At 38.4% G+C, this 25748-nt stretch overlaps 1 protein-coding gene across 2 annotated transcripts in view; it reads right to left on the bottom strand.

Moving 5' to 3' along the window:
- Window positions 1–6082: 6082 nt before the first annotated feature.
- ankrd55 (ankyrin repeat domain 55) overlaps window positions 6083–25748 on the bottom strand; it is a 31067-nt gene continuing 11401 nt past the window's right edge. For both annotated transcript variants that reach the window (XM_003216208.4, XM_008102779.3), the window contains 7 exons: window positions 20659–20719; window positions 18597–18725; window positions 17679–17863; window positions 15851–16018; window positions 14932–15596; window positions 13935–14036; window positions 6083–6730 (listed from right to left, as the gene is read on the bottom strand). In XM_003216208.4, the coding sequence (XP_003216256.2) occupies window positions 6456–6730; window positions 13935–14036; window positions 14932–15596; window positions 15851–16018; window positions 17679–17863; window positions 18597–18725; window positions 20659–20719 (1585 nt within the window). In that variant the 3' untranslated portion in view covers window positions 6083–6455. The remainder of the gene's footprint in view (window positions 6731–13934; window positions 14037–14931; window positions 15597–15850; window positions 16019–17678; window positions 17864–18596; window positions 18726–20658; window positions 20720–25748) is intronic.

The following is a 25748-nucleotide window of genomic DNA, read 5'->3' as shown; positions in this document are numbered from 1 at the left end:
TATTTATTTATTACAATATTTATATCCCGCCCTTCTCACCCAACAGGGGACTCAGGGCGGCTTACAATAAAACGCATATATAAAAATTATACAGTGCAATATAAATCAGTTAAAAAAGTATTATTAACTTACATCAGTATTCATAAAACACATTATAAAATACAGGTAGGTGTGTTCAGATGATCTGAAAATTTTTTGCAGCTGATTCAGGAGACATACATTATCCCTATATCAACCCATTTCATATTATACATGTGTTGCAGTACCATACACTGAATTGTACAAGGCAAATGCTGACTGGAATAGATGAGAACTAGAATTGGACACCAACAATATTAGCAGGGGCATAGGTTCTATCTCTATCCCTTGAATAGATGTGTTCTTAGGACCCTTCTACACAGCTGAATATAATACCACATTACTTGCTTTTAAACTGGGATATATGACAGTGTGGACTCAAATATCCCAGTTCAAAGCAGATATTGCAAGATTTTCTGCCTTGATATTCTGGATTACATGACTGTGTGGAAGGGCCTGCCCTTAGTATAATGCGGTTAGGCTATGCATTTATATTTTGCAGAATGACATACCATAAGGGTAATGAACACTGTAGGTTAGTCTCAAGATTCTACAGAATCCAATCTGAAGAAGAGTTTGATCTCCAACTCTTAAAAGCTGCTATTAGATAGGACATTAGCCTACCACCACAAACTGTCATGACTTTGTGTTGTGGATTGCTCTCCTGATTCTGAGGGAGAAGGAGGACAGGTGTTTGGAGAAGCAGCACTTGGGGATTTGGGGTTAAGTAGTGAGGAAGAAGAAAAAGCAGGAGAGGGGGCAGATATAGCAGAAATCCCAACTTTTCTGGAATGTCGAAGGGAGAAAGAAGTCAGAAGGAGATCAGCTAGGTTAGCAAAGAAAATGCTGGGTCAGCTGTGCTGGAAAGCTCAGGGCTATAAATCAGCAGCAAAGTCAGGGGTCAGTGCTGGCTGCAACTGGCCTATTTTTGAGGGAGTTTCTGTTACCAGCACCGCGTCCAGCATCAGATCTCCAAAGGCTTTTGTCATTTGCAACTTGTAAGCCTGTTTATCAAAGACTTTATTTGTTATCTGATGTGAAGACTTCTGTTTTATGTTTGCTTGAAGACCGTGCATTATCATTGAGATTGTACTTTCTGTTTCTGTAATTGCATTATCTTTATTTTGACTGAAGTAAAGCCTTTTTTACTTGCTTTCACTTGTGTCTAAGGCTGTTTCTGGCGTAAAACTGGACACTTTGCAGGAATAGTCCTGATTGATACGATGTCCTCCTACTGATTTTAAAGATGCCAGTCTCTCTCCCTTTCACTCATTTCCCCCTTTATTCTCTGTTTATTTACCAAAACTGCAATCTGAGTTCAAAGTGCAAAAGTAAATGATAGAAACATAGAGTTGGAAGACATCGCAAAAGCCATCCAGTCCAACTTTCTGCCGTGCAGAACGCATAAACAAAGCCCTTGACAGATGGCCATCTATTCTATTTTTAAATCCCCAAGGTGCAATATTCCGCTGCCAAACAGCTCTTATCATCAGGATATTCTTCCTAATACTCAGATAGATTCTCTTTTCCCGCAGTTTGAATTCATGGCTCTCTATACTCTAGTCTCTAGAGCAGCAGGAAAAAGGCTGCTCCATCTTCAATATCACCTCCTTTCATATATTTAAACATAGCTATCTTGTCACCTCAACCTTCTCTTCTCCAAGTTAAACATACCTATCTTCCTAAGCTGCTCCTCATATGGCTTGGTTCCAGACTTTTTACCATTCAGGTTGCTCTTCTTGGAACATATTCCAGCTTGTCAATATCCTCCATGAGCTATGGTGCCCAGAATTGGACACATTATTTCAAAAAGAGCAAAACCTCTTCTGAGTACACCTTATCTAAGAAACTATGAAATTCATGGTACAGAGTGCCTGGTATCAGGCAAATTCCTATACTTCTTTTGTACCCATCTTCCTGTAGGAAAACTGTAAGATGTTAATTTTTGAGAGAATTACTTGGGAGCAAACACGTTATTCTTCTTTATTAGCTAATTATAAGTTTAAAAAATTAACAGAAAACAAAGATGTGTTTTGAGGCTCTATATATCTGAAGACCTTAAATATATCATGAGCTAGTGGCAAATCTTGAAAACTTCTTACTTGAAAACAACAACTATTTAATTAAAGTTCTGAAGATATAGTTGTCTATTACTATTCATTGCACCTTTAAAAAGAGCACCGCTTTTCATGTTTTTGAAAAAGTTTTCAATTGCTTACTTTTTAGCATTTAAAACACCTATCATTTCAACAACCACGACATACTGCAATACAACTATACAAGGTACAGCATTCGGTTAGTAAACCATTTTGTGAAACCATACTCCTTTAAATATAAAAGGAACTAGCCACTACAGTTACACTAAAAATGGAGTGAATTTATCCCACAAATTATAACCATAATGTTACAGATGTATATTGTCAAAATTGGGAAAAGGAATGAACTCCAATCTCTGGCTGATGATTTTTAGTCTTTTTTTCAGTTTTCAAGTCAGGTTTGTTTGCTTAGAATGGAATTTCTGTGCAGAGAGTGTAAATAAGATGAGGACTAAAATCTTGCAAAAACATGGAGCTGAGAAGATAATGAGTATACAAAAAGGGGACTTTTCTGAAGAAATGTAACTCAGGTTGGTAGCCATAAGTCAAATTTGCTTTATTGAAATGACTGCGTTTATTTAATTTTTGTGCTTCCCACCTAGTACTGAACTGATGACCTCATTTTCAGGTTAATTGGGATTTGAGCCAAAGCAAAACCAATCCACCTTCTGAGAGCCTTAATTTCATTGGCAGTGCTTAACCTTTGGCAAGGCATGTGTACAAACTGTTCCTAAAGCTATACACACACATTGAAAAACATGACTAGAGACCTTCCCACAAGTAAGAAAAGCTTTTATGGAAAGCAGGTTCAGTAAATACCTGGAGCCTAGTTTTTATTAACAAAACACTGTAGGATACAGACTATTCTCTTATTGAAGTGGTTATATTGAAGGTCAGTCTTGATTCCTTGTTGATTTGTCCATTGTATGCTTCATGTAGAAGGACTTTGCCATCTTACTATCTCATCTTGTATCGGATAGCCAGGAAATATGGTATATTTACTGACTAATAAGGATGCACATATTTCCGAATAAGTTGCAGTAATTTATATGGATTTTCTTAGCTGCTATCAGAATAAAGGAACAGTGAAACCTAAACATGATACAGCATTTGTTTGTATGCATTTCTAGTGTTTTTTCTGTAGTGTTTGCCAAATGATAGAAGAAAAAAACCCTAAGGATGAGATCCTGCATTGAGCAGACATACATAGCCTAACCTTACTTCCTGAGTTTTGCTATGCCACTTTGCTAAAAAGTTCTAATGATGAAAAACTAATGACCATTTTGATCCATTGCAGAATTCATGTCAGGGTGCAATGGTATTATACATGTAATAGCACTATATGCCTAACTCCTCTTCCACAACCTTGAACTGAATATGCAATGATCCAAAAGTTTGTTCCACAGAAGTAACAGCTCATACACCTGCATAAGTCAATGATAGGATGTTAGCCTCCATTTGACTGAATGGCAATAAGATTAGTGATCCAAGTCACAGAATATAGTTCAACAATAGTATTTCTGCCCATTTTTAGAGCAGCAATTTTTCAAATATGTAGGCAAATATAGTCAGTCTAAGGAATGGAAGGAGAAAGGCATCAAGAGAATAAATTACCTATTTTTATTGAGGAAGCACAATAAATAGGAAAACAAACTGAGTCAAACTATAAATCAATATTGGTACAACTAAGAATTATACAGTGTTGTTTTTAGATCTAAGGTGGGCCTTCAGTAAAAGATTTAACACAGGTCACTGCACACCTTCTTTAGTTTATCTGATGAGTGGTGACTGTGGCAACCAATGCTTGGCACATGCATCCCAAAAATATCCCTGGATTGTTTTTACCCCCAAGGACCCTTAGGCCAATTTGTTTTGGCCCCAAATCCCCCCTCCAAGTGCGCTTTGGGGGTATGAATGGCCTTTCTACTATGTTTGGAAGCCCAGTGAGCTGCCTAAGGAGTTAAAGGAGTCAAAAACAAGGATTGCAATTTTAAAAAATGCTCCCAAATGTCCCAAAATGCAATTGAGGATACTGGGGCATACTACGGGACAATTTAAATTGAAGAGAGGCTTTAAAAAACATAAATTGACTTCTGCTTCTAGGAAGCTTTACAAATATGGTGAAAATGTTTCCATGTTCCCTCCAGTATCTTTAGGTGGGTGGGGGGCGGAATCAGATTTTTGTGGGAATACATGCAGTGTAGAGGTGTGATCTTTCAAGGCCTCTTGGGAGGCTAATGCTAGACTTCCCCAGTTATTCACCCTTGGTCCACCTTTGAGTTACTTTTTTTTCCGTGTCAGGAGCGACTTGAGAAACTGCAAGTAGCTTCTGGTGTGAGAGAATTGGCCGTCTGCAAGGACATTACCTAGGGGATGCCCAGATGTTTTTGATGTTTTTACCATCCTTGTGGGAGGCTTCTCTCATGTCCCTTCAGGGAGCTGGTGCTGACAGCGGGAAAACAAAACTGCAGTCCTTTATTATGAAGCTGTAGACAAGTTGACATAATTTTGATGTTGCTGTAGGAACTCAAAAAAAAAAAAAAAGCTTCATGAGGATTCCTTAAATTGATGGTTAGGAAAGTCCCTAAGCAAATTTGAAGGATAGAGATATATTTTATATAATTACATGTACAGATAGATTAATTAACTTTGATCTGCCCTTGTCTCTGGTACTTGCAGGACATGGAGACAACATAAAGCAGAAGTCCCTAATATAGGAAATGCATACTTCTCAGTAGCCAGGATCAAGAAACACTGAAATGGATATCTGCTTAGGAACTGAGAAAATAACTATATGTATTGCAACATTTTATCGCCCTGCTTTATTAGTTGTTAAGAGATACTGAAAAATCTTTTGTCCACACTCAGGATACGATCTGAAGAAAATTGACTTCTACTGAAATAGGTAGACAAGTCTCAAGAAGCTTAAACCTGATTTAAATGTGACATCTGGAAAGGTATTTACTTGGGCAGATGCCCCATATAGTGATAAGTTCATAGTCTGTAGTATTTTAATACAAACAGAACTGTTGTTTGGGCCACAAAATAATGCCATCTAAATGTTGCACATTTATTGGCTGAGAGTCATTAAAATGCAATATATGGTATGTGAAGCTGCTACATATGGAAATCTTTTTATGTGGCCTCCAGGAGATACAGACACACTATGAATAAATCAGTCATGAATGAGGGGTATGTGTGCTGAATTATTAAGCACATTGGATTGGGTCTTGCTCATTTTATGACCTCATCACATTACACAATCTTTCCATTTCTAGACACTGTTAAATTGAAGTCCCTCAGTTGCCATCACATGACACAAGCTTACTTTTGGTGGCTGCCCGATGGTCCCCAACAGTTTCATTCAAAAAATGTGTTATTTAGAGCCAGTAATCTACCAGCTCCAGTCATCTGTATGCGCTTAGATGCAGAAAAAATCATGGATTTTCCCATGTGATAGAAACTGATCATTTTTTCTATGCAAAGTGGGCAGTTCCAACTGTTAACCGAAATCTTCTCTTGCCGCTATTACTCCCTCGGGTCTATTATTACTGCAAGTTCCTGCAGTCAGAGTTAAGTCATTCTCCCTCCTTTATTAAAAGAAATGTTTTGTATTATGAAATCTGGAATCCACCTCTCGTCTTGATTAAGCGATGCAAGTTCCGAAGTAATTAAGTAATAACTGCAGACCCCCGTTTCGGTAGCCAGGCGGCCCAAACACCAGCTGTTGGCACGATACCATTCTTATTTAGTTCTCTGCCCCACTGAGGTTTCATACTCCCGTTTTTACATAGTGGGTGGGTCTTTTAAGGAAAAAAAGGGTGAGGGAAGCAAGATGGGTGGGGACTCCATCAATGCGTGTGATGGCAAATGAAGTGGGCAAATCCAGATAAGAAGAACAAATGTGATGGCGGAGAATTAATTATCCGATTTATTTAAACATGGGCTAATACTGAACACCAATGGCAAGGTCCGAATCAATCCAAATGAGATCCTTAGAAAGGAAAACAGGCACTGGTTCTTAGCTTTTAAGCAATAATGTGTAGTAACTAATCTTCCTCCCTGCCTCCCTCCCTGCCTCCCTCCCTCCCTTCTCTGTTTCAGCAATACATTTACTGGCATTTTCTCAATATGTTATTAAAATAAATAAATGCACCAAATAGATTACTTTGATTGATGTGTATTGTCTTTTAATCCTGCTTGTCAAATCTCTCACAGATTGGAAATCAAATGTTTGGTGATTTTTAGTCACCAGTCTCTGCATGGTTTTGGCTATATGGCCTAATTGTCGCTGTTTGATTTGCAACAAGACTGCGTAAGTGAATCCCCTGGGAGATCAGAGCCCTTTTGGCTTGGAATGGCGGGTAGGACCCTGCTTGTCTGAAGAGGTTTCGCTGATAGCGCTGGCAAGAAGGAGCATAGCAAGTGATTCTGAGACAGTCCTCCTTTGGAGAATTTGGGGGAAAATGCTGGTGGGAGAACCGAGGTGCCAGTCCTTAAAGATAATGGCTTTTGCTCCTTGACTCCCTGAGAAACTTGTCTGGGTGATAGTTGAGCTGGAAAAGAGCAAAGAGAGAGAGGTCAGAAACAAACCAAGCGATAATAGAGCTTGTTAATGATTAATTTTCAGTCTGATGATTTAAGGAAATCCACATCCCAAGAGCTTAGAAATATTCATTAAATATTTTTCTAATTAGGATTAGTATGAATGCATTTGTGTAAAAGCTGGATTTTTCAAATTCTGCTCATTTTCCTCATAGGATGAATCTACACTGAAGAATGAATGCATTTTGACACCATATTATGGACTGGCATTTGTCTTTTACAAACCATCATCCTTATTTTGTCTATACTGTATTCATTGTTCTTTGGGAAGAATTTTGATGCACCTTTAGACAAAAAGAGTTGTATGTACATCTACACTGGAAATTTTATTCTTGAGGTTTAGCTTCTTCTCCCAAGTCTTTGTTCATTGGTTTGTATATTTTATCACTTGCATTTCTATCAATACAGGACACATGGCAACTCACAAATTAGAATTAAAACAAAATACAAAACATATATATTAGAGATGTTAAAAACCAATTAAGCAATCACAATAAAAATCACAATTCATTTTTTTACAAAAATATTAAAACTTTTTTTGGGGAAAAAGCAGTAGAAAGCAGGCCTGTAGCCGGGGGGTGGGGTGGGGTTGGGGGTTCAACCCCCCCCCCCCAATTTTTCAGGTTAAAAAAAAAACCTGGTTTACTCATGAATTTTAACTGGTTAACCAAATCCTCATGCTAAGTCTGTGAGATGCAAAAAATTAAGAGTCCCTCCAGGCACTATCTCAAGTAGATATTGACAGGTCTGTAGCCGGGGGGGTTAGGGGTTCACCCCCCCCCCCCGAAATTTTCAAAACCCCCTCTGAATTTTTTTTCTGGCTACGGCTCTGGTAGAAAGGCCCATATAAACACAGTATGCTTCAATTAAAAGACCTTTTACAACGGAGTGTCAATACTCAAAGAATTGGGCAAACAGAAAGATCTTTGCCTGTTGGCAGAAAAGGAGCAGAAAGGGGAACCAAACAAGTTTTCAATGGGAGGACATTTTAGAAGTTAAGAATTGAGGTGCCTCTCTTTTACATCTGTTCTGTGTTCATTTGTATGAACATTAAAGCACCGTATGGTGTGCATTCACTGTTTTGTATATTACAGCTGGTGGGGCTCTTTTTGAACTGTTGGGAATGACAGCATATTATATGACAACTGTTTACTGCGTAAAATAATGAGACAAGATCCAGGTGGCTGCTATATTAATTGTCATCCTTGTCTATGTGACAAATGTCTGTGCAGTGCCTCCCTATTTTGCACAATAACTTGTCAACCTGCTAATTGGTTCCAAACCGTTTGTCTTCATAGTTATGATAACCAGTGCAAAGCCATGTGTTTCCTATGTGATAGCAAATGCTTCCCATATGTGTTTTCTTTGCTTTCCAGAAGCCTTGTGTGTTGCAGGATGAGAGCAAAACTATAGCTTCTGGAAGCAGGGACCCCCATATACTATTTTGTGGATCTCACAAACTGTATTGCTCCCTGTCCACATTTGAAAATTTTGGGGTCACGTTTTGAACATTTGTTATCTTGATGCTGTTTATTTTCTTTCTTTTAACAACCTTAGCTTTCTTGGTTTAATCCTCAGTTTTGGTTCTTATCTTTCTCTTCCCTTCCTTCTTATTCTGAGCATGTATTACTTGTTTGTTTTTCCTCTTGAACCACTATCTTTGCTCGCTTGCAATCATTATGAACTCCCCTTGCCTTCTACGGCTCTTCTTGTTCTGTAAACACATGCACAGCAACTGATAGTAAATACATTCATTTGCTGAGTGTGGCAATTCCAGGCAGATTATGTGACCACTACCCACAGTTGCATAAGCAAGTTCCCTTTACTAGGGAGTAAAAGGCATTTAAATTTGGTTTATATTTGTCTACTGTGCACACAAATCTTTTTTACTTCCCCTTTGAAATTAGTGCCAAGCTAAACATGAATGCAAACCAAACACTCAATGCAATTACCTGCCTTAGAACCTCTTGGGGATGGAAACAAAAGGAGGGGGTGCGTATGTACAATGCTTTCTCTCCCTGACGAAGTCTTTTCTAAAGCTGTTAATTACACATCGAGGGAGGCTTCCATTGATACTAATGGATGGTTCCTTTGGAATACAGAGTTTCTTTGGAGAAGATTGATGGGAATGTGTCAAGCAAGTTAGAATTTTTTCCTTCCCTCTCATTGGGTTTTAGGTCTTTGCGGAACTTCTTGCCCACAGGTACACCACTTGTGGTCCAGAGCAAGTGTTTGGGAAACAGCAGTATGTGTGAAAAAGATATTGGAGTCCTCATGGACAACAAGTTAAACATGACCCAACAATGTGCTGCGGCTGCTAAAAAAGCCAATGGGATTTTGGCCTGCATCAATAGGAGTCTAGTGTCTAGATCCAGGGAAGTCATGCTCCCCCTCTATTCTGCCTTGGTCTGACCACACCTGGAATACTGTGTCCAATTCTGGGCACCGCAATTAAAGGGAGATGTTGACAAGCTGGAATGTGTCCAGAGGAGGGTGACTAAAATGATCAAGGGTCTGGAGAACAAGCCCCATGAGGAGCGGCTTAAAGAACTGGGCATGTTTAGCCTGCAGAAGAGAAGGCTGAGCGGAGACATGATAGCCATGCATAAATATGTGAGGGGAAGTCATAGGGAGGACAGAGCAAGCTTGTTTTCTGTTGCCCTGGAGACTAGGATGCGGAACAATGGCTTTAAACTACAGGAAAGGAGATTCCACCTGAATGTTAGGAAGAACTTCCTCACTGTGAAAACTGTTTGGCAGTGGAACTCTCTGCCCTGGACTGTGGTGGAGGCTCCTTCTTTGGAGGCTTTTAAGCAGAGGCTGGATGGCCATCTGTCGGGGGTGCTTTGAATGTGATTTTCCTGTTTCTTGGCAGAATGGGGTTGGACTGGATGGCCCATGAGATCTCTTCCAGCTCCATGTTTCTATGATTCTATAAACATGATCAATGATTTCTAGTGTTTCAAATGGTGTGTTGGTGCTGCTGATTTGGAACTTGGAATTTTTTGTTTGTTCTACCAGAATCTTCTCGGCAGCATCGCCACTGGGAATCATAGCTCAAAAAAGTGCTGTTGCGTGCTGTTGTTTTTAAACTAGAGCGTTTTAAATAAGAACGTTGGTGTACTGCAGTGATCTCTCCAGAGCTTGTGTTGTCCTGTGGAATCCCCTTAGCAATGAACTTGTTCCCCAATTCTGAGGACAGAGACCAACTTAATAATAATAATATTGACAGACATAGCACTTTACTGTTTCCCATAAAAGTAAAATGATAAAGATTCCCTTATGCTAGAAGATATCATGGTTAAGCTCAGAGACAACCAGGGGTTAAGTCTGTTCCTTGTCTAATCTGTTCCTTCTCAAGGTTCAGGCTTTGAATATGAAGTTTGATCTGCAAAGTCTCATGCTGGGTTTGGTTACTAGGGTGCTTCCAGAGTAGGGATTGGAAACATTTGTTTTTAATTACAAGACCCCAAATTAACCAGCCAGCATGGCCTCTATAATTCAAAAGGGTAACTTTTCAAAGTTATATTCCTGGTAGAAGGCTCCTTCTTCACACAACTAAACAGCAGAGGTCTGTCTATTCCATCCTTACCAGTTTTCTCCTGGTAAGAAAAAGAATGGAAGAAACAACGGGAAAACACAGGAGGGCTACAAACAGAAGATACTGTCATCAGGATGTCCTGTAAACACCCATGTATGAGGCAATGTGATTTTCTAGTACCGTAAATATGATGGTGGGATGTCATGCAGACACACAAGCACAAACATTTCATTGAGAGAAAGGGTTACTCCAACACTGATTGCTGTACATTAGGTTTGTTCATTTGAACGAGTCATTGGGTAAATATTGAAGAGAGAAAGAAAAATACCTATTTGTTTTTTCCTGTTGTCGTGCAATTTGCGTATGTATGTGTGTTAGTTGAGAAAAATGCATGGAACTGAAATGTATGTGGTTGAGAAATGAGCTCTTTTCTCATAAGTCCAACTGCGTGGCATGCATCTGTGCAATTATGTTAACAAATCTACATAGGCATGAAGCCCTTGTTTCTCTTGAAAGCTGTCCAGAAGCTTGCAGTTAAAGTCATGAAAAAGAGGAGGGAAAAGTCTGGAAAGGATTTTATTTCTATTTTGGGAAGGGAAGATGAGAATAATATTGGACATGTTAAACAGTGCTAAAACTCTAGAGAAGGAAAGAAATTTCACATCCTGCAGCAGATGACTATTTTGGGGTCTCAACTGAATGCAATGATTTTTGCTAGAAATATAATGTATGGATAGAGGATGTGGGCTCTTGACTCATGTTTCTTTGAAACTATTTTAGGCATACTTGTTGCAGTCCTATAATATATTTTTAAGAAGAACACTTAAGCACGGACACGTGTCCATACAATAAAAGGAGCATAAATAGGGATTTAAGGTAAAATTGGTGCTGCTGAATTCTACTGTATGCGTGTACATTTGTTTCTCCAACTGTGTTACTGTCAGTATTTTTTATCATGTAGTATAAACATACTTTTTCACAGTGACCATGAGTCTAAACAAGGACCAAAAATCTTCAAATAATGTGGTAGATACTTGGTATCCTTTTTGGTTTGGTTCCAAGATTCTTTGTGGATACCAAAATCTATGGATGCTCGTCTCATTAGATAAAATGATATAGAAAAATAAAGATTTTCTTTAAGGGATTTTTGGAGTGTTTTCCTATGGTGGATAGTTGAATCCATGGATACAGAATTATTGGATATGGAGGACCAACTGTATAATGAATTTTTGGTAAAGTTCCCAGCACAATGGCATGATGGGGCAAACATTTAGAATATCCAAGAGTGTAGTCCTCTGCCTATCCATACTGAAGGAAGTCAATTGGGTTCTTTGGGTTTTACTTTAAAGTGGACAGAGTCAGTCACACCTCAAGGCTAGAAAGTCATGAGAATAAATTCTGTTACATACTGTGGGGGTCATTTTTGTGTAAATATGCATTGGTTTGTCCTGTAAACAGACATGTCTCAACCTCTACAAAACATTTGTGTCAGTATTACTTGAATATCTTTCATGTCTTCTACTGTAGTTTCATTTTAAGTATTTCCTGTTTTTATCTTTTTTATTCTGTTACTGTTATAATGTTCTAATCTTAACATTTTCTCACTCTGACTTTGTCTTTTGACATTTTATGGAATTCTGTTCTGAATATAAGACCCATTTCAAATTGAGATTGCAGTCTTAAGTATGTTTTCTAAACAATAAGCCTTATTTCCAATACAGTTAGGTTGCATTGCTATATACACATATATTGTTCATGTTATTTACATTCTCCTTGTTTTCAGCACAGTATTTGATAGACATTTTGTTATGGTGTGCCTTTTGTGCTCAAGCCCTTGAAGGATGGATCAATCCAACATCACCACTAACTGTGCAGTCACTTCATTTGTTTAAAATATTATTGGGGTTTTTTATTACATGTAAGTATTCATCTGGTGCTGCCTACACTTTTTCTCTAAGATGCTGTGTGTACAGTTGCTGTTTTTGGCTTCAAGATGTCACTATACAGGAATTACTGTGATCGGAAACTTTTGTGTTTAGCCCAGAAGCATCATGCAAATGTAACACTGAACAGAGTGCTTCTGCCAGCTAGACTTCTCTAAATCACTGACATAACCTACTGAAGCAATACATTTTGGCATAAGCAGAAACTCAGCTTGCATGAGCTTTTAATCAAACAAAAATACTGTATCTCACCCAGCATATTCTTTTTTTGAATTATTACTATCTGGCAGATGGTACAGGGTGATAAAGACTAGGACAAAGTGATTGAGAGATGGCTTTTATCCTAGAGATGTGGCTATGTTGAATTCCATGGTTTCACATTGATGTGGCATTGGGGGCTGTGTGGTGGTGGTTGGGGTGTGGAGGGGTGTGTGTGTTGTTTTGTGGTGTGTCCTGGGAAAGGCATTTAATTTTATTGTTCAATAGCATAATGACAATAAAGCTATTATATTCTATTAACATTTATTTATGTATTCTTTATTTTTAAAAGGTGTACTAAATCTTTCTACCCTACTGTATAAACTTAAGTGTACTAGCTAGCTTCTGCTATACAGAAACATGCATTTGTTGCTTTCCAGTATTGGCCCAGGTAAAAAGATACTGGTCTCTTACAGACCAGTATATTAGCAGCTGATGTGTCTGCATGTTATTTCCAGATCCAAATTGATATTAATTGCTATAAAAGGCTGTAGGCAATATAGGCACACTAATGCATGCAACCTGTCCAAACATTATGCAGATACATTCAGTGCTTTCACTCACTACTATGAATGCTCTTTTTTTTAAAAAAATAGTGTTTTGAAAATCTTACCAAAGTGCAAATAACTACCAAAAACTGTATATGCCTTAACATTCCTTTCCAACTTGTATGGAAACATGAAATAAATGAACTGTGGTGGTAAACTGGACACACAGATAACTTGACTGATCTCAGGTGATCCATTAAGTTCTCATGGCTCAGTGGATTTCCCAAGTCCCAGTCTAACACACTAAACCTGTTGGGTCAAACGTATGGCCCTCCAGGAGTTTTGAATGCCAGCTCCCATAATTCCTTACCACTGGATGAGCTGGCTAAGGCATCTGGGAGTTGGAGGCCCAAACATCTGGAGAGCCACAAGTTTGACAGTTCTGCTCGAGACAGAGCACCATTATGTAGTGGTCATAATGTGAAGTCCTCCAAGTCTTTTAAATGCACATAGAATCATATTGTGCAGACTAGCGCCATTGCGTCACATTATTTCTTTTCACAGAAAATTACTTGTTGACCTGTTTTATAAGAACATAATATTAGATTAGAATGGCCTAAGGACGGTTACCACAGTAACACAGAATATTTTACATATGTAGTTCACTTGACCTGGGAGAAGAATGCTATGCTCTGAAGACGTAGCCTTTTTGAAAATATTATTTATTGAAATCATGCAGACAGTATTGGGTTAAGATGTATTTGATGTTTGTATTTCCTGAAGATGGTATCAGAAAGATGTCAGTATTGGTGTAAGAATTACATTTTTTTAATCTTTAAAAATATAAAGCATTGTTCTGAATTAAGAAAAAATTAGAGGCACCTAAGCCATTTTTACAGAGTTATCACCTCTGTACAATTCTTACCTTTCTGAACACAGTGGTTTGGTATGGATGACAAGTTTTTTCTCACAGGTGTTAGATCTCTTACTTTGGGTCCATCTAATGTTGCCTGTTGGACATTTTTGCCTGAAACAATCAAACAAATAGATACATATATTACAATTGTTTTGAAAAGACAGGGCGTGGTAACATAGATGGTACCTGGGGGAGATCCTAGCCCATTCCTTCTGATTTCATATACAGATATTGTGAAATCTTGGCTCTGCCTTTCCTCTCCTTTGCTTTAGTTCCCCGTTTAGGTTTTCCCAATAGTGTAGATGCCTCCATTTGTATTAGTTTTTGGGTGGAGCATAAAATCCCTCTAGAGTCTAGCCTTAGTTGGTTTAGTTCATTTGTCTGCACAGAGTTCTGTTGCTAGACTTTTTTTCTTTCTGCAGTAGATCTATATAGCCTTCAGGCCTGGTTTTTGTCTGGAAATTCTAGGCCTAGCAATTCAAACAGCCATCCTTAGAACTATAAACACCGCATTTAGCAGTATTCTTATACCACTAGTCCCAGAGACAACAGAAGCCTTTGACCAGCTTAGGCTTTGCAAAGAAGACTGAGACAGCTCTTGGGCTCCAGCTTGTGAGCCATTGCTTCACACCAGAGACAGAGGACTTTCAAAGGCTCCGTCCATAGAGATGACTGCAGTCAGCAAAATCTCCTTTTGTAATGTATTGTTTTAAGCTATCTTTTAATAGCCCTGGGTGGAGTTAACCCTTTATTCATCTTGTTTTCAGTAAACTTGTTTTGGTTATCTTTTCACCTTGTCTAAAGTGCCTCTGTATGTTAAGGGTCTTGATCTTAATTGAAGGTATACAGATAGCCCCCGAGGAAAGCCAGACACTAAAGCCAGATGGGTGTGCCGTCATAGGTATACCTCATTTAATGAAATAGATGTGTTCTTCTGTGCTAAGGAAGACACATGTGGCAATTTTGTTGATTGCATCCAATAAATACAGAGCAGGAAAAAAATTACCTGGTGGAGAACTAGGCAGGTGTGGAAGATGGGGAGGACACAACAGCACATGATTCGATTTGTTTGGGAACAATCCATCTATCAGTTTATTATCAGAAGGCATTGTTGTCCAGACTTTACATGTGAGTATTTGGTTAGTGTCAGCTTTCCAAGGATTGTCCAAGGTTTGTCGGCTGCCCCTTTGATTTGACAAGTCATGTTCACTTCTGCTTTTTTGGGACTGGTGTGGAAAAGGGAGGGTTTCGGGGCCCAAACACATGTTAGAGGTTGCCGTATGGGAAGCTGTTAAAAAAGGATGGCCTGCAGTAATGGGAGGGAGGCTTTGTGTTCTTATTGGCGGAAGGCCATTGCAGTCTGGGGTAATGTTTTCTGAGATGAGGTACTTTTTAGTATCTGTGGTTCTTCTTTTAAAATCAATAGCTGTGGCGCTCTCTTCTAAAGAACTTTTGCAGTCGGCATCCATAATGCAGTCGAATGTGGTGATAATCTCATCTACTTCTGAGGTCTCTTCCCTCTGAAGCCTGTCCTTATTCTTCTCTTTAGGATTTGCCTTCCAGTCTCCTTTTTTCTTTTTGCTGGAGAAGAGTTGGTTCAGCCTGCAGAACCTACTTTCTTTCTTCAGGAATGCATTATTTTGCGAAGAAACTTGATGAACAATCTCTGGCCTTGAGGAATAAGACAAAAATCTATGGTGAGAAAATAATGCAGCCAATTCTACAATTGAGAACCACTGTTAAAAATAAAATATTGCATATCTGTGTGTTTGTATGTAAGGTAAAGACAAAGGATTTCCCCTGACATGAAGTCTAGTCGTGTTAGAGTTTGTTTTTTGTTTTTGATGGTTTTTGTGTGTTTGTATGTACATTTTGTCTAAATAAAAAAAATTAATTGACGGAAAAGAAAGGGGATTTTTTTTCACCTGTTCTCTTGGGAGAGCAGTTTAACACAAGCAGGGTTCCCAGAGTAAATAGCATATGTCAGTGGAGTGTTCTCATTGATATCTCTTGGGCTGCTATCTATTCCCAGCTGTAGTAAGGTCTTCACACAGTCTGGTTTTCCTGCGGCTGCAGCCCAGTGCAAAGGCGTCCTAAAGGGGAAGAAGGAAATGTGTTTTGTAACCTCATGCTATTTAAAATCAGGATAGGAATAAAGTAAAGACTTTCTGTATATATTTCATATTTCAATATTAATGTCAAAAATACGTAGTATGATTTTACATAGGATTTGTGCTACATTAGAACAGTAAAGACAAATATCACTTAAGTAAAAAAAATTTAAATATTAAATAACCAAAAAATAAAATAAGGTGTAAACACTAAGCTAATCTGGGAATCTGCTATTGCACCACATCAAGTTAAGTTGGGGAAATTCTTCACTGCTCATTTGAACATAATGCTATGTTAGAACCAAGTGACAGGATTGCTGCTTACCATATGTTTCTGCATTTAAAAGATTTTCTGGAACTTGTGAAGTCTGATCATTTGCCTACCTTTGTTCCTTCTCTGGGAGGCTTGCTCAATTGTTCTTCTGATGCTACATCGAAATGACTGGATTTGAACATTAAACACTGCCAGAAACTTTAGCATATCTAGCACAATTTATATTCTGCTGGCACCTCTGTCACACAATCTATGATATGATCTGGGAATTGCCAATTGGCCTTTGCATCAAGATCCAGATTTTTCATCGCAGCACAAATATTTTTTCTTGGTAACCCACATCTTGGGGAATTAGCTTCATTCATTGTTTTATTTGGCTCAGGTTTTTTTGTACAGCCTTCAGAAAGACTTAGAAGACCCATCTATTTTCCTTGCTTTTCTTGGAGTTCTTGGTCTAGTTTTATTGGCAATTTCTATTTTTACTGTATTTGATGCAATGCATAATAATTATTTTTATGCTATTGTGAGAGTTTTTTTCCTTGAGGAAGCCCACCAAAATAAATTTAATTTAACAAAAAACATTATGATTTTGCATTGTGAATGGTATTAATTTCGCCCTCAAAGCCATAAATGACATTGTGTCTCCGAAGGCTCATCCATTTGTTTTAAAAATAGTATTTTGCTGATTGTAAGTTTCCCTGAAATTTGCAACTGTAGCTATTTGATTTCTTAAATGGGAGTTTCTGGAGTGGAAATGCTTATAGATCTCATATTTTATATTCTTTCTCTTTAACCCTACTTGCGTTATATGTACTTTCTTCATTACTATTATTACCTAATTTAAAGGACTTATTCTTATTGATATGTGCTGTAAACCCCGGGTGCATCTACACTGCAGAATTAATGCAGTTTGAGACCACTTTAACTGCCATGTCTCAGTGCTAATTCTGGGATTTGTAGTTTGGTGATACACCAGCATTCTTTGGCAGAGAGATCTAATGGCCTTGTAAACTTTCAGATCCCAGAATCTCGTAGCATTAAGCCAAGGCAGTTAAAGTGGTATCAAACTGCTTTAATTTTATAATGTAGATGCACATTAGATTAACATTTAAGTGTACACTGACTAAATCTCCCAAACAGAACTTGATTTTAGCCTTGCACGAGGGCAGGTTACAAAAATAAACGTTAATGAGTTTGTTTGCCAAGGAGCTGCTGAGCAAGCAAGACACAAAGAGACTGAGTATCCTTTCATTAGAAGCCATGTTTCATTATCAAGCAGCCAGACACCCTTTAACCGGAGGGTCAGATTAATGAAGGTCCCATCTGGAGCTATGGATGCAGCTCTTTTCAGATGGTTTCCATGGTCACCTGTCATCAACGTCGAGGGCTTGCAGGTTGCATTCTGAGATTTTTGCCAGCTCAGTGATAATATCACTGTATCCCGCAGCAGCAGCAATGTGAATGCAAGTCTTTCCGTTCTCATCATCGTAGTTTATTATTGATGGTCCCTGACGGTGGCTCAGGATGATCGAACAGAGGAACCGGTTCCCACTCTGAAAACCAAATGTTCAGGGAGATAGGGCTTAACCAAAACAATCAGCAACAAAGTCTGCATATTATATGACCCCCTTATCCATTGACTCAATACCCCCCTCCCATTTCATAGAATAACCAAGAAACATACTAGCAGGAGGCCACACCAAATGGGTGCCTGACAATCTGCTGAGAATATATATAATGAAGACGTGAAGTATAACACATCACAAGTGGTTTATGCGTTCCCTAATTCATTTACTTATGCTCTCAAAAACATTCCCACTGGAAATGTTTGTGGGCTTTCTAGGCTGTCCAGGGCAATTTTATAGTATGCCTTTGGCTCAAGTATAATTAAAAATAGGGCTTGATATCTGCAGTTTTAGGAATCTATAGCGGGTCTTGAAATATATCTCCCATTGATACAGGGGTTCTATCGTATAATGTTTCCTTTCCTTCCCAAACATACAAACTGCTTTGCATATATCTGCAACTCAAATATTATACAATATTATGCGGCGAAGCGACATTTGCCTTTTTCGGTGGCCGCATGACAAGAGTTTTAGTTGGTTTTGAGAAATATAAAGGCAAAGAACTGCCTTATTTGTTTTATTTACTTTATTTTTTATCTTGCCTTTCTCCTGATGTAGGAACTCAACATGGACTTATATACACTTTCTTTATTTAAAAAAACCTCCAAGGTTTTGGGGGCAAACAGAGTTTCCAATTAATTGGTCGATTGCTGTTCTGTACCTGAACTGCCCAATGAAGAGCCGTCTTAAAATCTTTGTCCACCAGTGTTGGATCAGCTCCTTTGTGCAGAAGTGTTTGGACATGCTGGGGCCGATTGTGGAAAGCAGCCCAGTGAAGTGGTGTCATTCCCTGAAAACCATAAATCAGGGCGTTAGAGATTTTGTCAATGTGGATGCTTTGGAAGGAGGAACGGTTAAACAAACAATGAAAGAGAAAGCCTATCTGTAATCAGAAACCAAAACTCTCAGCCTGACTATATTTGCAGAGACTTTGCAGAAGAGGCACTTTCCGTTTATTATAAGCACATATTATGTGTCCTCTCTCCAACAACTGTAGTAAAATAGTGGAGAAAATTAGAGTAATATTTCTAAAACTTTTAGAAACGGTACATTATGTTCTCCCACTTGAACAAATGCCAGTCCTTTGGTAGAGTCTGTGAATTTGTTAAACTAGTGCGTGAATTTATAAAATTTTGTGAATGAATATGTAATTTTAAAAAATAAATAAAAAATAAATCCTAGAATCTTGTCAAATCTCAAAGATTCACACACTATATTTAGTAGAAACTTTCATAGACCCCAGCCTACATCTTCAAACACAACTGATGATGCGGGTTGAAGTCAATGAAAGCTGATGTGAAATAAATCTTAGTCTTTAAGATGCCACAATACCCATTGACCTCATTGTACAGTAATTGTCTCAATTAGAACAGACTCACTAAATCAATGGGAATTTAGTAAATCAATCCTATGTAAATTCCATTAATTGAATTCATGTACATTAACTGGAACTAAGCATTGGATGTAAGGAATTGTTGTTTTGTTGCAACAAACTAACATGGCTAGTACTTTGCTGACAGGATAATCGTTCCTTCCTCTGTCCTAACTTTCTTATCTAACTCTATACCTACATTTTCTGCCACCAAATTGTACTGAGAAAGACTAGAAAGAGTAAGTCTGGACAAGTTAACACAGAGGCCAAATGGAAGATTAGCATTACCTGACTTACCTGGGGGCTTGGCATTTACTTTCCCACTACAGATGTGTTGCTTTCTCACTTCTGTATATTTGTTTAATTTTTTGTTCAATGGTCATTGGTGGTTTTGGGCTATGTTTTTTTTTAATACAATGGGTGTTTCATTGTACTGATAATCAAAAGGTATCATGCATCTAACCCACCATGTACTCTTTTACATATATTTTTAAACAAAAACAACATGAAAGAAGTCATGGATAAGTTTGCTTGGTTGCTTTATATATAGTATTTTTTTTTATCTTAGATCTAAATTGAAAGCTTACTAGAACAGCTTACATGAAATCAATAAAATCAAAACAGACCTCTCTTGCAGGCTTACTGTCTAACACAAAAGGGGGAAAAGGAGGAGGAAAGCAGAACAAAACAACCAGTTGTGTATCAGAGAGGGCCCTATTTCTTGCCCCATCTCCTCCTGCTTTATTCTGCTAGAATGAGTACAGTTGGGCCATCATATCTGTAGATTCTGCACCCATGAATTTAAATATCCAGAGCTGGAAAATATTTTTAAATATCTAAAAAGCAAACCATGCTTGTGCCATTTTATATGGAGGGTACACTTTTATTATGTCATTATATATAGTGGGAACTGAACATCTATGTATTTTGGTATCCATTGTTGTCTTGGAACGAAACCCCAGAGGATACCAAGGGCCTACTGTAGTGGGCTTGACAATGGAGGAGAAGCTTTTAGAAGCTGGTAAAATATACCAGTCTTCTACCAAGATGGATCTGTTTGCCACCATCTTCCTTGGCTGCATATTGATAAAATGTCTACATTATGAAGGAATATGTTAGTGAGCCCACTCACTCTTCATTTGGCCTTGAGCATTTTTGTTGAATGCATAGTTGTATTCATGGTTCAATCTGGACAGATAAAATAATTTTCCATGACATGCTAAATGACAATGCAAACCAGTATTGTACTTTGTTGTATTATGCATGAAGAAGAGATCATTTTATTTGTCCATTTGGAGATCTTTCTGCTCTACATAGCAAGTGCATTTTCGTGAAGGTTTGCTTTATTTACCTCATTGTCCTGGTGGTTAATTTCACTCAGATCAGACTGCTGCAGCAACACAGACAAAAGCCTGTGGGAGACAACATATTTATTATATAATAATCAAAACGAAATTCAGAGACAGCTAGGACATAGAGTGAACCTAATTCAGTCAAACATAATTTTAGAATTTTGTTATACAATTTAACTTTTGCTTCATGAAATCAACAGCATCTAAGGACTTCATCACATGGACTTACAGATTTGTAAAGAAGTGTGGTGGTCTGTCCCTACAGCAATAGCAATAATGCTTTTTGATTGCAAACCGCTCCATTAAACTTTTACTCCTTCCCTAAACCGCCAATCCTAGGATTCCAATAGGATGGGGCCAAAACAGTTAAAGTGGAGGAATAGTGCTATAACTGTGTAGTCTGAATGGGCTCCTGGTTGTCCTAGTTATTACTATTATGATAAGAAGATCTCATACTACTATTATGACAACAAGACAGCATTTTCTGGAGATTGAGAAATCCACCAAAATACCCCTAAATTAAAAGAAGCAGAACCATCTAATGTGGGTAGTTCTGAAATTATTGTGCCCATAGAACAGAAGGAGGAAGCAGTGTGAATTGCAGAAGCAAAACCTAGGCTTTTTTGTTTTGTGAAAAAGAAACAGAAAGATCTGATAACAAGAAAAACTTTCTGCATGCATGGATCCACCCAATGTTGCCTACAAGTGTTAAGGTCTTTGCTGAAGATGAAGGGCCTTTCTGCCCAGCATCTAAGTCATCAGCAGAATTGGAGCAGCAGCAGGACCCTGAAGAAACTAGCTCCGCAGAGCTAATGCAGGAGCCTCAGGGTAATATAGAGGATGAGTTTCCGCAGGATCAAGAACTCTCAGAGGAAGAGTTAAGGATCCCAGCTCAGCTGCAGTCAAGAACCGATGCCATTCAGCTGAGGAGGTCTAATGAGTTGGCCCAAAGAAGGGCCAACAAGTGAGAACGTTCAGAAAAGTAGCATAAAAGAGTTGGGAGTTTAATCAGCAATTAGCTGAGAGCAACTTTTGTTGAATTGCACAGCTAGAATCCCTGTTGGTGAACTCTTGCTTTGGACCTTCACTCTTGTTGCATTGACTACACCCTTGAAGATGGTTTGGATTTTTTGCTACTGCTTGGCTTGAACCCTGGACTGAACCCAGACCATTCCTATGCTTTGCCTCTGCTGAACTGATTAATATGTATGACCCTGGACATAATGATTGGTGAGCAGCTGCTTTGGCAGGAGTTCCTTGTATAGGTTCCTGACAACAAGTGCCACTGGGTTTTACAATTGATTTTGGGGAGTTTAAAGGGACTCCCCCAAACCCCCCAATTCAACTGCTGGGTGAGGAAGGAGGGAGTTTGTTGTTTGACATACCTGGAGAGTGACAAGCTGGAAAAAGATGTTGTGAAGAATCTAACAATGTGTGCAATCAAGTGTTTGCCACAGATAGGCTACATCTCTTTTCTTTTGTCCATCTATCCTCAGTCATGACAAAATGTATGCTTTTCACTCACCCTTCCGAAGTAATGCATTCATTGGCCAACATACATTTTGGTACCTCAAATTTTAGACCCTTTTCTGGTTATACTTATACTTGACCTGATTCCAAAAATGGCACTAGGTTTCCTTTACCAGCTATAGTTTTTGGAATACAAAACATATGCCATATACCAGTTGCCATCTCCTCGCCCATAAGTAATCATGATAACCCAGCGATGAGGTTTTATTTGGCTGCCAGCTGAATGAAGTGCCGAAGCTCCAAGGGATCGGGCATTGGCGGGTGAATGAAGGGTGCAACTATTCTGCGAAGAATACAAAAAATACCAATTTTGCCACCCCCCAAATGGGGGTGCGAATATTACATGGTGATGACTATTAAGTGAAGAAAGATGATATTTACCATCTTTGGCAAGGACCTTGGTAACATCTTAAAGGCTACTGAATTATTATGGCATAGTTTTCACGGACTGCAGTCCATTTCATCTGAAGCATGTGAAGCACTTTTTCAAGTTATGGGTATATTGTTTTTGCATGTGTGGCTTTAGTTTGTGTGTATATGAGTATGTGTGTGATAAAGATCAGAAGACAATGAAAGCAGGAAGCAGAGACAGTATAATTATATTAATGGTAATGGTTATTTGCAAACCACATTAGTGGAAACAGAAACATAGCAATGGCAATCTAAGGAATACATTAGACATCTCTCCCCATCTCCCCACATTTAATCACGTTGAAGGCTCTAATTAGTCTGCTCCCCCACAAAAAAACCTCATCAGTACAGAGCATGGGTTTTTTGCAAGTCTCTCTTGGTCCCTCAGAAATAAATAAATAAATAAATAAACTTTATTTTTTACCCCACTACCATCTCCTAAAAGGGACTTGGGACAGCTTACAGATTGCTCGTAATGTAACAATACACACAGTGCAATAAAATACAAATACATCAATACTTAAGATAAAAACATAATTTACATCATCAATATAGAAAACAATAACAATAAAATCAATCAATTTTAAAACAAACATCGATAAAATGCCACGGGAATTATGGACAAAAAATGTGTAGCAACCAACCAGTCATACAAAATGCTTTCAGTGGAAAAATCACTGGGTCTACAATTTTTAAACCTTTTGGACTCTATATCTATTGAAAAGCTTGATTAATGAGCCAAGTTTTTAGGTTGGAAGTCAACCTGTTTAGAAATCAAAGAAGTTACTAGATAAGATTTGTAATGCAATGGAAATTGATTTTCAGATTCTTCACCATAGATAGGAGTCAGAACATGTTTTTGATTCAGAAGGTGTGTGCTTCAATCCCTGACATCTCCAGGCAGGACTAGCAGAGCCACTGCTGATCAGTGTCAACCAATATTGTGGTAAATATACAAATATTTTCATATATTTCTGTGTTTCTTGCCTCTTCCTATAATTGCAAATGTAAACTGGATGCATGCACCCATACTCAGCTTTTGTTACCGTAAGTGCTACATTTGGACTTTTGAAAAATCAATTTTTAAAGACAGGCAAATCTTGCTTTTGTGGCTAGATACAGATTACCTGTCTAGCACCACTGTTTACTTTTCCTGTGACTGCTATGTTGATCAAAAATGAAGAAAAAATGTACACATCGAGATCTGTGGGACTTCAAGCAAGTGCCTTCTGGCAACAGTGTAAGCATAAAGCATATTCAGAAAAATGAATGTTGTTGACTTGAGGTAATAAGACAAGAAAAGGAGTTAAGCAGCTGGCATACTTCTGTTCTGACCAAAGGCCAGTCTGTTACCATGGAGATTCTAGACGGTTTATTTTTCAAGGATCCCTTTTAAAATGAATTACTGATTCATTTTTAAATATCAGCATACCAGTACTCCCTTTTCTACAGACATTTTCTTTAACGATAAGGGTAACCTTTCTTGGTTATTCTGAAGTGTATTGCTCAAAAAGCAGAATGAGGATCGCAGCAAATTAACAAAGCCACAGACAATGACATTGTATGTGAGAAGTGGATGCAAAAGGCGCATAAAGCCTAATGGTTACATAATGCACACATGGCAATACTATGTACTATATTTTCATCAAAGCTAGCAATTCTACTGGTAGTCCATTAAGCAGTTAAACAGTATTTCCTCAAAATGGATATGCCCTATTTGTATATGCATCTAACCTTGTCTGTGATTTACACAGGATGGAACGGCTAATAATATTTCTTGTGTGCTTCAAAGAAGTTAATGAATAATTATTGCCATTAAATAATAACGATATACCATTGTTGGTTTGGTATGCAGTTAGATATGTGTGAACTGTTCTGAAATCAATTGGATGTGTCTGCACAAAATTGTGCATGGGAAGATTTCTAATAGGTAAAGATAAAGGTTTTCTCCTGACATTAAGTCTAGTTGTGTCCCACTCTGGGGGTTGGTGCACATCTCTATTTCTAAGATGAAGAGCCGCCATTGTCCATAGGTCATGTGGCCGGCATGACTGCATGGAGCGCTGTTACCTTCCCGCTGGAGTGGTACCTATTGATCTACTCACATTTGCATGTTTTTGAACAGCTAGGTTGGCAGAAGCTGGGGCTAATAGTGGGAGCTCACAATGCTCCCTGGATTTGAACTGCCGACCTTTCAGTTAGCAAGTTCAGCAGCTCAGTGATTTAACCAATAAGCGATTCCAATAAGAGCATTTATATGGAGGCAGTCCCCAAATTATGAACAAGATAGGTTCTGTAGGTTTGTTCTTAAGCTGAATATGTAAGTTGGAACAGGTACATTTTAAAGTGCAACTCCAACCATATAAGCTTTGGTTAGCATAGGGAAGGGTTAACACCCCTGTGGTGTTTGTTTTGCTATCTGTGCCCCTGTTCAGAAGATTTTGCGTCAGTTTCTGTCCCTGCAATTATTGGATTTTTAAAAATGTGGCTTGTTGTAGAAACAAGGGTTGGTGATAAAGCTTCAGTGGAGAAACCTTTTTCCCATGATAACACTTTCAGGAGTGAATTTCCCTTCTTAGGGGTAGATTCTCTCATTTGTAAGTCGAGTGTCTGTAACCCGGGGGCTGCCTGTATAGCCATCTTAAGTCTCTATATCAGGAGATATTTCTCAAAACTAACTGAAATAGTCCCTGTTAAGTTAATTAAAAATATAGCAGTGCAGGAGGCAGCAGTATATGAACCATGTAATATTCCTCTTCCACCTTTTAGCAAGCTCAGAATTACAGCCCCTCTAAAATGACAGGTCAATGTAAGTAATGTACCTTAACTCTTATCAGAAAAGTGAATCATCCCCTTCTCTGAGCAGAGGAACAAAAGGCCAGAGCTTCGCCATTCTGGGAGAGTCTAAAAAAGCACCAAACTCTCTACTCAGTCCACCATGGTGCTAAAACCTCGTGTTTCTATTTCAATAAGAATATGCAAGATTCATAACTCTGGCCATCAGTTAAGTTGCACATCACAGCGATCTAATTTAGAAACATTTCAAGTGTCTACAAATATTTTTCTACTTCTAAATTAATATGCTGTTGTTACCACCTTGGCCACAAAGAGCCATACTGGACATGCCCACTTTACATGCTCTAAGGAA

This window comes from Anolis carolinensis, chromosome 2 (assembly GCF_035594765.1).
Source record: "Anolis carolinensis isolate JA03-04 chromosome 2, rAnoCar3.1.pri, whole genome shotgun sequence".
Taxonomy (NCBI): Eukaryota; Metazoa; Chordata; class Lepidosauria; order Squamata; family Dactyloidae; genus Anolis; species Anolis carolinensis.
Note: the sequence above shows the minus strand (reverse complement) of the source record. Positions and strands in the feature narration are given on the sequence as shown.